This window comes from Bos grunniens, chromosome 10, assembly GCF_055505025.1.
Source record: "Bos grunniens cultivar Pamir isolate PY7600 chromosome 10, Bosgru_T2T1.0, whole genome shotgun sequence".
Classification (NCBI taxonomy): domain Eukaryota; kingdom Metazoa; phylum Chordata; class Mammalia; order Artiodactyla; family Bovidae; genus Bos; species Bos grunniens.
Window position 1 is genome coordinate 17,279,226 of NC_141174.1, and position 10,691 is coordinate 17,289,916.

At 49.2% G+C, this 10,691-nt stretch overlaps 1 protein-coding gene across 3 annotated transcripts in view; it reads left to right on the plus strand.

Moving 5' to 3' along the window:
- Nucleotides 1-9,405, plus strand: part of PROX2 (prospero homeobox 2) — a 29,816-nt gene extending 20,411 nt beyond the window's left edge. The window contains exons 1-4 of one of the 3 annotated variants that reach the window (XM_086319650.1): nt 439-1,872; nt 5,961-6,068; nt 7,133-7,327; nt 8,816-9,405. In XM_086319650.1, coding sequence (XP_086175776.1) covers nt 583-1,872; nt 5,961-6,068; nt 7,133-7,327; nt 8,816-9,001 — 1,779 coding nt within the window. In that variant the 5' untranslated portion in view covers nt 439-582 and the 3' untranslated portion in view covers nt 9,002-9,405. Of the gene's footprint in view, nt 1-418; nt 5,669-5,960; nt 6,069-7,132; nt 7,328-8,815 lie in introns of those variants that run through there. The other 2 variants (XM_086319648.1, XM_086319649.1) reach the window with 2 other exon arrangements.
- The last annotated feature ends 1,286 nt before the right edge of the window (nt 9,406-10,691 follow it).

Sequence of the window (10,691 nt, forward strand, 5' to 3'; positions counted from 1 at the left end):
AGGTAACTTCTTAATTCCTCTGAGCCTGTTTCCTTTATCTGTAAAATAGGACTGCCAGCATTCCCACGGAGCTGTTAAGAGAATTACATCAGGTAATGGGTGTAAAGTTATTGGCACAATGCTGGTTATGCAACTGGCTGCCACAATCATTATTATGGATTATTTTATTGTTATATCCTGGCAGGACAAGAACTTTCTCTCGGGAGGCCTGTTCTTGGGAATGTCTTCAAACTGTGGTCAGGACCAGCGGCATTACCTGGGAGCTGGCTGGGGATACAGATTCAATCGCTGCCCCACACCAGACCTGCTGACTAAGAATCTACATTTTAACAAGATTCAAGCTGATTCGTCTGCTGGTCAAGTTTGAAAGGAACCACTCAAAGTCACAGGTCCTGTTTTCTCTCATCTCTATTTTCAGAGTGCCCAGGTGGTGGGTGAGCGCCTGGAATCCCAGAGTCTGAATCCTTCCTCTAAGTGGAGAGGAGAAATCCCCAGCTCCCTGGAGGTGCATGTCCAGCTGAGAGCCTCCAGAGGAGGAACTGTCTTGCGGAACCCTGACTACGGCATCTGTGGAGCCAAGAGATGGATCCAAACTCCAGCTTGCTTTTGGGACCAGCCCAGTATCCGACAGAACCTTGTATGGAAGGTGGAAGAAGCCTGTCCCCCAGAGAGCAGAGCAGATGCTCCCCCTTTGCCTGGAGTCAGGTCCCCAGCTCCAGCTTCTCCGACCCTGACTGCTTTGGGGATGAGCACATCCAGGCAAAGAGGGCCAGAGTAGAGACCATTGTCCAAGGCATGTTCCTCTCCCCAACCTCTCTGGGGCCAGGCAGGGCCCCCACTGGGGACAGCCCTAGCCGCCCAGAGAAGGCCCAGGGGCGGAAGAGGAAGCAGAGCCTTCCAATGCAGCAAGACCCCCTGGAGGCAGGCCCCGCCGGGAACCGGGGCGGCGGCAGGAAGGGGGGCCCTCGGGTGAGAGGACAGCTCCACCTGCTGAGGCAGCAGATGAGACACCTGCAGCAGCGCATCCTGCGGGCCGTGGAGCCCAGGGCCGCAGCTCAGGGCCCTCCAACGGCAGACCAGAGGAATGGCTCTAGGTCTGGGCCCTGGGGGGCGGACAGCGACCACAGCCAAGGGTCCATCGGGGACCTCTCCAGGGTGGAGAAACACAGAGTGTCTGAGGTCCAGTACCTGTCTGAGGGGCCCAGGTTTCTTCCCGCTGGAGCACGGGCCTTGCTGGAGAGTCTGAAGAAAGAACTGACGGGGGCCATATCCCAGGCTGTGGACTCGGTGTTACAAAAGGTACTGGTGGATCCATCGGGGCACCTGACTCAGCTGGGTGGGAGATTCCAGGGGCCAGTGCCAGACGGGAGAAGTGAGCCCTTGCCTCCCGAGGGCAGTGCCCGTAAAGATTCACTACCTCTGGCAGCCTTGCCCAGGCGGGCCCAGCCACCAGGGGAGGCTCCGCTGGGAAGCTTATCGCTGGCCAAGCCTCTAGATTCTCCCAGGTACCCCGTCTCTCCGAGAATGATCCCCAAACCCTATCAGGCTCCCCCAGCAGACTGTCCCTTGGCGGTTACACCTGCCCACATCCAGGAGGAGTGGATTCTCGGCCAGCTACTGGGCCACGGGCCCGGTGGCCGCTGGAGGGGCGATCTTCCTCAGGACCCATCTGCCCCGAGCCAGCCCTCCTCCAAGGTGGCCCTGCGACCTTGGGGAGCTGCCAAACTGCGACCTCTGGCCTTGGGCCAGCAGCAGTGCCCCTGGCCCTTCACGTCCACCTGTTTGGAAAGACTGCCCCTCGTTTCCCCGGTGAAAATGGAGCCGGGTGGCCGGCAGGCCGGCATGGACGCGCTTCCTTTCTCTGCGGCCCACATATCCTTTTTGGGCAATCGGGGTTCTCGTTTGTCCCAGCCCAGAGAGACAGAAACTCTGGACGCTGAGGGGAGGTTAGGGGACAAATAACTGCTTGGCACAGGGAACTGCTCTGCCCTTCCAGAGGAGAGCGGGTCTTCTTAATGTTCGTTCTGGGGCTTCCTTCCCCTGTGGCTCATAGCTAGTAGGTTCCTGAGAAAGTGGTGACCACGTTCTGAGATCTAAGGGTCTGGGAGAGTTCCTTTACCTTCTTCTGTAACATAGATTCTATCACTACTGACTTAGTCCTTTGGGTCTGGAAGGGTTTTGTTTATTTTTAAACCCAAATGGGCTCCCAAAATATGACAAAAACAGCTTGTGGAAGGAAGAACCCCATCACTGAGACGTCAGCTGCTCAGACACCTCGGCAGAACAGGTCAAAGGAATGCCCTTACCTGAGGCGTGGCTCCCGGAACCTCTTGTCTCTTCAGGCAAAAAGAGACATCTGCTTCATTGAGACATCTCATTAAATTGCATCTCCTTGTGTCTGTGGAGTCACACTAGCAGGGGGAATAGTCATGCCCCTCTACCTGCACACTAGATAACTCATGGGCAATACATGAGGGGCCAGAAACTTGTGGGGCCCATGGGAAAAGGGGAGATTTTCTTCAGGGACAATACCTGAGGCCAGGTGAAAGGGGTAAGAAGACTTCAGTTTAAGGACTAGCTTCTAGGCTGCAGCTGAGGAAAGAGCTGGGTGCTGTGTGTGTGTGGAGCAGGGTGGGGGGCCCCTGCCGAGCAGGCTGTGGGGCCCAGGCTGGTCTGCAGGGGGTCTGAATCTTACTGCATCACCTCTGCAAGCCGTAGGGAGATCCCACTCAGAAACAGGCATTTCTCCAGAGTAACCCTCCCTCAGGAATGTAAAAGTTGTTGAAGCAAGAGAAGAAGTTGCTTGGGTAAACACTGGGTTAATTCCATTTCTGTGGGACTTCTCAGAGCCTTTTTAACATGAAGTCCGATGAAAAATGCTAAGAGGAGAATGTATGCGGTCCCACACGCATAAAACCAAAGAACCCTCTTTCAACCAGCATCTTATGAGATTAAAGCTCCTGAGAACATATTTTGGATGTGGCTTTTTTAGTGAGCCAAGCTCACGCTGCTGCTTCTCAGGAACAGCCTTAAATTGCATCTCCTGGGTTCTGTGGAGTCACACAAGCAGGGTTGAATAGTCTTGCCCCTTCTACCTGGCAGGCTGTGGTGAAGGCGGCAGGATGGGGTGGAACCAGCTCACGGCCACACCAGGCTGGCTCTTGTGTCCTAAGTGCTATGAGCGCCACCTGCTGGTCACAAGTGTTGGCAACACTGCCCAAGCTTGGACACCCCTGGGTTCTTTTCCTAGCAGGCAGGGAGCAACAGCCACAAACAAACCCAATGCGGAGAGCATCTCGACGGCCACCAGTACACCTTTCAGGCAGTAGACACGGAGATATCACCATAGACAGATTTTCTTGTCAGATGAAAGCCCTCTGTGAGAGAAGCTATCTGTCTGGGTCTTTGATAAGAGGCCACTGGTTAAGTCTCCCTGTCAGATTGTGGAAGAACCTCAAGAACTCAGTCCCCAAAGATTCTCCACTGATCTTCCCCTGGGAAGGGTATTCTGCTGTTTCAGAAAAGCACCTCCTGTATGCCTGGCCCTGCCTTGTGAAATGAGGCTTGGGCTCCGAGAACTTCAGGAGTTTTCAGGGGCCACCCACAGGGCCTGGCTGCCCTGGTCATGCAGTTGGCTACCTTTGGAACGATTTGGGGCCCCCAGGCAGCATCTTGGCCCCAATTATTCCCTCATTCTAGAATTATAAATTTGTTCTTCTGGGCCTTCAAAGCCCAGAAGAGCAAGATGCTTAAGTATAAATGAACTTTCCATTCACATGACACCCTGTGAACAGGTGGAGAGGGTACGATGACGAGACAATGATGGGTGACCGCACACCTCCTGGGCAGCGGGCATTGGGACTGACAGTGCCCCTGTGCACTGCCACCTAGACACAGTTCTGAAACTCAAAATGCTCTGAAAAGCTCTATGATTTCTTTCTCCTAAGGTCGATGGGAAATTCTCTTGGTTGCAAAACCTGACCTGTGCCGTGTGCTAAGTTGCTTCAGTCGTGTCCGACTCCTTGCAACCCCATGGACTATAGCCCGCCAGGTTCCTGTGTCCATGGGGACTCTCCAGGCAAGAATACTGGAGTGAGTTGCAATGCCCTCCTCCAGGGGATCTTCCTGACCCAGGGATGGAACCCACATCTCCTGTGTCTCCTGCATTGGCAGGCAGGTTCTTTACCACCAGCAGCATCTGGGAAGCCCTCCCTGTGCTGATAGGAGGCCTCTTATAGACTATCTCACTTAGCACAATTAGTCATTGATTTTGCCGTTGCAACTTTATCTGATTGGACAGCTGCCACAGACCCTGCTGTGGGCAGTAACTAACACATCATACACGCACCATATTGCCTTGATAAAATAAATTCTGAAACCTGGTGTCCATTTGGCCCACTGTTTCAGATAAGGGGTTGTGAGCCCGAGTTACCTCACCACCCTCAAGTATCCACTCTAGATCAGTATCTGAGAAGGACAGAGAAGCAGACTAACTTGCTCAAAGACAAACACATGCAGAGCCAGGATTCAAAGCCAGCATCTGACTTCCAAGCACAAGTTTCAACCACTACACTCCACAATTTAGAAATGGGGCCCAGAGAAGGTAAGCGGCTTGCCCAGGGTCACATAGCGACTAGGTGGCAAAATCTATTATCTGAAGCTGGGTCTTTGAACTCCCAATCCAGGATTCTTTCCACAGCACTTATAAAGGATAAGAAGTAGGGCTAATGAGGCAAGGGGCAGGGGCCTCCTGGACAGTGGCCTGGGTGCCTGGGCCAGCTATAGTTGTAATCAGTTGTCTGGTTTCCTTTGGGTAAACTGACCTGTCCTACTAAGAAGTCTTCATTGTCCTAAAGCTACAGCTCTCAGCCTCAGCTCCAAGGTTACCCTGCACGTTTCCCACTCAGCCCTAGGATTGTTCCTGGGAATGCTAAGTGTTCTAGCGTAAGACTCTTTATTTCCCTACCACCCTGGTGCTAAGTTTTCAGGCCACAACCCCCTGCTCTTATTAAAGGGGAAGGGATCTGTTCCCAGAGTGAGAGGCATGGGTTGGAATAGAATCGCCATAGTTAATCGTGGATTAAAGTTGACAATTCATTCATTCTTTCATTCACCAAACATTTATTGAGCACCTACTCTGCTCCTAGCACCGGGCTAGGCACGTGGAATACAAAGATGAAAGGGTAAGGCCCTTGCTCTCAAGGAGCTCACAGTCTAAATGGGGAGACAAACGTGCACTAAAGATCCCAATCACGTCATTCTTACAAAAACAGCTTATACAAAGAACGCTGGTAGCCAGGGTAAGGAGGGCCTACCTCGGCAAGGAAGCGTTTCACAGCAGAGGGGGCATCTGAGTTGAGATGGGGAGGGTGAGGGGGAACTTCTGCCAGGCAAACAGAGAGAAGTGCAGCCTGGCAATTCAAGCTTCTTGAGCCAAAGCCAGATCACTGAGTACCATGATCTGGTACTCAGTCAGGTTAGGTGCTTGCTGGCATCAACACCACAAACTCAACGATGAGGGCCAGAAAGGGGACCACCTAGTTGACTCCTCTCATTTTACAGATGAGGAAACTGAGACAGAGAGAAGCAAGTCTCTACTTGGGGATTTAACATAGTTTATCTGGGGGACAGCTGCCATCTCTTCCCACCCTATTGTGAAAGCGCGCACACTCACACTGAGTACAACAAATTGTATTTGCTATCACATATGCAATAGATCTTTAACATATCAAAATGTTTTTTAAACTCTGCAACTTGACTGTACATAGATGGTATTCAGCATCTGGAAAGAAAGAAGTTTATCTGATCATACTTGCTAGAGACAGAAAAATGAAGCAAATACATCATTCAACCGGAAAAAAATTAAATAGAAACCATAAGGAACAGGGCAATTTAGCATTTGGATAATTTGACAAAATCATTTGATAAACTGGTCTTAGTTTTCCTTGACCCTGGGCCAAATCCAGGAGGGCCTCAATCCTGGTCACTTGAAGAAGGCCAAACTAATGTTTTTCTTCACACGCTACCCCAGCTCCAGCCTCCTGAAGGCTTATTTCCCTGATGTTCAGGTAAAGTCCTTCAACTGAGTTTCAGTCTCTGCAAAACTCCCCAGGGGCCCTAGGTATTTCCCACGTCGAGTCAAACCCTAGGTCATCATCTGTGCACTTTAGCCCCTCTTCTTGTTGTGGGATTTTTGTCCTGGGCTGAGAGACTGAACAAACAGGGGTAACTTTGGGGGAAGGAAGGTCGGGTCTCTGAACGTAAGCTTCTGAGCTATAGCTAGGACCCAGAAACACTTGGGGAAGGAGGCGGGCTTACAGAACCAAGAGTAAACAGCACCTTTAGCCTAGTGTTCTGTCTTTGCTGGGGACACTATAAAAAAGAAAGAATATATCAAGAGTTGGACACTGTGGCTGTTAAATTTACCTTTGAACTTTTTTGTTTCAAAATTGAGTGAAGGACCATACAAATCAGTGTGACAATGAGAAAAATCAAGCTCTAATGGTTGGAACCAGGCCTTGGAAGTTTCCATGGTTTCAGAGGGCCTCCTTTACCCTGGGTGTTGGGTTAGGGGCTGTTAATACTTTGTATCCTTTGTATCTCAATCATCCTTTGTTTTTTTTTTGTTCTTTTTTTTTTTTTTTTGAGCTATTTCCCTCATACCCAGTCCCTTGCTTCTTCCCTGATCCAAGTTCTCATTTTTGATTCATTCTGCAACTCTGAGTTGCCAATACATAGTTCTCTGATCTATACCATTACCCCTTCCCTTGGCTCTACCTGGCAGAGGGCACTGGGGCTGTGATGTAATCTACCTGGGTGCTGCAGACACTGGAACCACACTGATCTTGACCTTGGGCCCTCCCAAAGTCACACTTAAGGAGTGAAAAACCTTTATAAGTCTAGGCTATAAAATACATTTGTTTTCTACTGGGCATTACAGCTAATTCAGATTTTTCCATGTATAACTGTATAGGCTTAGAAAATAGCTGTGACTTCTTTTTTAAAGAAAGCCCTGTTTAGTGTGAATTGAAGCCACTCTTGCTAACCCCTGTGTTGAATTGGAAGCTGGCAGTTCTGACTCTGAGCACCTCGAGGCAAACGTCTGACTTCATGGATCCTGTTGTTTGCACAGTTCAACCGCTGCATCACCTCCCAGATGATCAAGTGGTTCAGCAACTTCCGTGAGTTTTATTACATACAGATGGAGAAATTTGCCCGGCAAGCGATTTCAGATGGTGTCACAAATCCCAAAATGCTGGTGATTCTCCGTGACTCAGAACTTTTTCGAGCTCTCAATATGCACTATAACAAGGGAAACGACTTTGAGGTAAGACCATGCACTCGGGTCCCAGGAGGTCTGATGAGCGCCTTCCCTTTGTGATTGCAGTTTTAGGAAAGATCCCCTTCCATGTCTGTCCTTACATCACTGAGAGCAGGGCAGCCTGGGACCCATCTCTGTACCATCCACAAAGATGACGGCCTCCGCATCTTCTCGTAGGCAACAGGTAGATACCAAACTGAATCTCCAGGCAGTCTTTATTCAGAAACACGGGCAGAGGTCAGGTGTTAGGCCATTTTAGACAATACTCTGTAATGACCGGGTTGTACACCCTGAAAACCTTCTCGCCTTTGCACCAGGAGGCCCAGGATAAACGCCGGGCTCTAGCTGCAGCACTAGTTCTTGGCCAAGGTTTTCTTTACACCAGTTGCTGTTCATCATTTGGTTCTTACCTTTATTCTCCCTTGAACAGTTTTATCTGTGCGCCTTCCATGGCAAGTCATCTTAAACCCTTTCTGGAAGTAATACATGATACTTAAGCTGCTCAGTCCTTGGGGATCCCTGTGAACGCACACTGGTGGCGCCTTAGAGGTCAAGCATCGGTGAGGGGTGGGCACGTGGCCCAAGTGTCAGCGGTGAGAGCTTGCGATCTTCCTTGTGTGTGGCCAACAGCTCTGTTCGGCTGGCATCTTGTTCTGCAGGTGTCCTGTGTGTCTGGTCACGAGCTCTTCTCACATTTCTCACTTGACTGTGCGGTCACGAAGAGCAGTGTATGGACACCTCCAAGGAAGCAAAGAACTGCTGGCATCCACTGTTCAGATGCCCCATCGGAATATGTTTAGAAACCTAAGCCTACATGTGGGGGGTCCAGGCATGTGGGTGGGGGGCAGCACTGCGTCTTTCCATGTGGAGGTGGTCATCTGGCAGGCAGTGGGGGCAAGCCCCCAGCCAGGCTGGATCTGGAGGCCCTGCGGGATGTCTCATCATTAATGTTGCCAGTCTGGGTGAGGTCCTGGAACATAGTCTTGAGCCCTCTCCACCCCCAAGCCAAATGGTTGGCTTTCGAAGCAGGAGTGATTCCAAGTCCTTTGAATCTAGTCCCCAAAAAAGGTGGAATGAGGTACGACAGTCATAAGCTTGGGGGTGGTTCTTTCCAAGGCACTTAGTGCCTTAGTGAGGCACTAAGGAAAAGAATACCAAAAACCTCTTTCGAACCACAGATTTCATTTCAACCAGTCAGAATTTCCCACTTGCTGAAAATGTCACCCATTAACGGAATCAACTACTCCTACAGAGGAAGTGTCCCTAATCCGTTTTTTCCCAGGGCTGTCTCATCAGGATCATCATTTTAAGGTCCGTATTTGATGAGGGAGCAAGGGATTCCTGGGGCTTCAAAAGTCAGGGGCCAGTAGAGTGGGGGTGCTCCGATCAGCCTGCAACCCAAGGAAATGGCAGCATCAGACAATGAGGTCTGGATGGCGCCAGGCTTCACGGCCTCACGTTTTTTCTTTCTCGTGGGTCTCTTTGGGAATGCAGGTCCCAGACTGCTTCTTGGAAATCGCCAGCTTGACTTTACAGGAGTTCTTCAAGGCTGTCTCCTCAGGCAAAGACGCAGATCCTTCCTGGAAGAAACCCATTTATAAAATTATTTCAAAACTGGACAGTGACATCCCAGAGATATTCAAATCTTCCAGCTATCCCCAGGAACTGTTTCGGAATTAAGATCCCACAAAGTGAGGAGTGACTGGTCTGGCTTTCCTGGGTTTGGTTCTCAAATGGCAGTCAGTACAGCTGTAGTCATATAATGAGGGCATAAGGAGAAATCCCTCAAATAGGTACAATGACCACTTTTTGATCATTTATTTCCTTTTCCAGAATTACCAGAGGTTTAACATTAACTATAAAATACTGTAAAAGGAACACAACGGTTTGGAACCAGAAGAATCTCCACTCCACTGTTTTCAGGTATCATGACCCTGGGAACCTGCAGGTATCCCTGCATCTGTAAAACGAGGTTGTAAGGATAAAGAGATACGTCTGAGAGTACTCTGTGAAATGTTTATTACTCACTACACAAATGTTTTTTTCCCCCCCTTCAGCTTTCAGATAAAGTTATCTTATTTGGAGTCTTTTTTACAAATTGCTGTTTTTAGTTATCTATTTATCAAATTTTACTGATTTGCAAGACACTTTCAAATACATTACCTTTAAGCTATTTATCCTGAAAAGTAGATATTATCTTCATTTTAAAAATAACCAAACAGAATCTTAGAACTGTGAGGTAAGTCGCCAAAGGCTATGAAGCCAGGGCATTTGGGTTGGGAGGGGTGGTCAGGAGCATGGAGGCACCCACGACCTTCTGATGCCAGGCTGCATGGGGACCACCTTGTGTTGCCACCCATGCTCTCAAACAGGCCACTGTCCCCGGTGAGCATCAGCACTGATGGGCACTGTCTTCTGACAACCCTTGCCTGGCACTTAGGAGTGCTTTGTTACCCGGATGTCCACCGATCCTTTCAGCAAAGCCAACACAAACTTTCTGCAGGATTTGAGTGTTGTTATACATTCACAGTTAATCTGCTGAAGTTTATCAGCAGTTAAATAACCCAAACTGTCTCTAGTCGACCAATGTAATGAATGTCCCAAGCTCCTATGTGATGAAGAAACTGAACTTCAGGCCATGAAAGCTAGAAAGGGCCTGAGGGGCTCATCTGGCCCAGCTTGCTTAAAGGAGGAAACTGCAACTCAGACGGGAGGTTTGTACACAGCCTCTCAGATGATGAATGGCATAACTGAGACAAATACGGCATCACACAGAAATGGAAACTCCCCTGCTCCATAAGGACCTTACCGCCCATGGTCAATCTTTCACAGATAAAGGAATTCAGGAAATCAACTTTTTTTTTCTTTTCCCCCTGCTGGTCCAACACAAACAGTGACTTGCTCTGAGCATATAAGCGAGACCTCTGGAATGCTGGGTAATTGCAGCAGCCCAGCTAGTCAGAAAATCAAGTCTTTGAAAGCATGCCAAAAGTGCACAGGCCAGGGCGGGCATCACTCAGAGCTCATTCTGACTAAGGGGTGTCTGTGATTTCAGTAGCTTACTGCTTTCTCCTCTACAGAAATTACTATACCAACTAGCCTACTTCCTTGACATTTCACGTCAGCTGGATCAGATAGGATGAAGTTCCTAAATTATTGATAGATGTATCAACACAAAAAGGTAGGAAAGGTGACCTTCTTTTGAATTTTCTCTTACTCCAAACAGCCAAGAGGAAACACAAAATTAAAAAAAAAAAAGAGAGAGAGAGAGAAAGAAAAAGAAAAATATTCAGCCTGAACCAGTCTTTTGGGGTTGTTTCAAGGTTATTTGTAAGTGTCCTTCAGTACATCCAACTGCACTCAGATGATC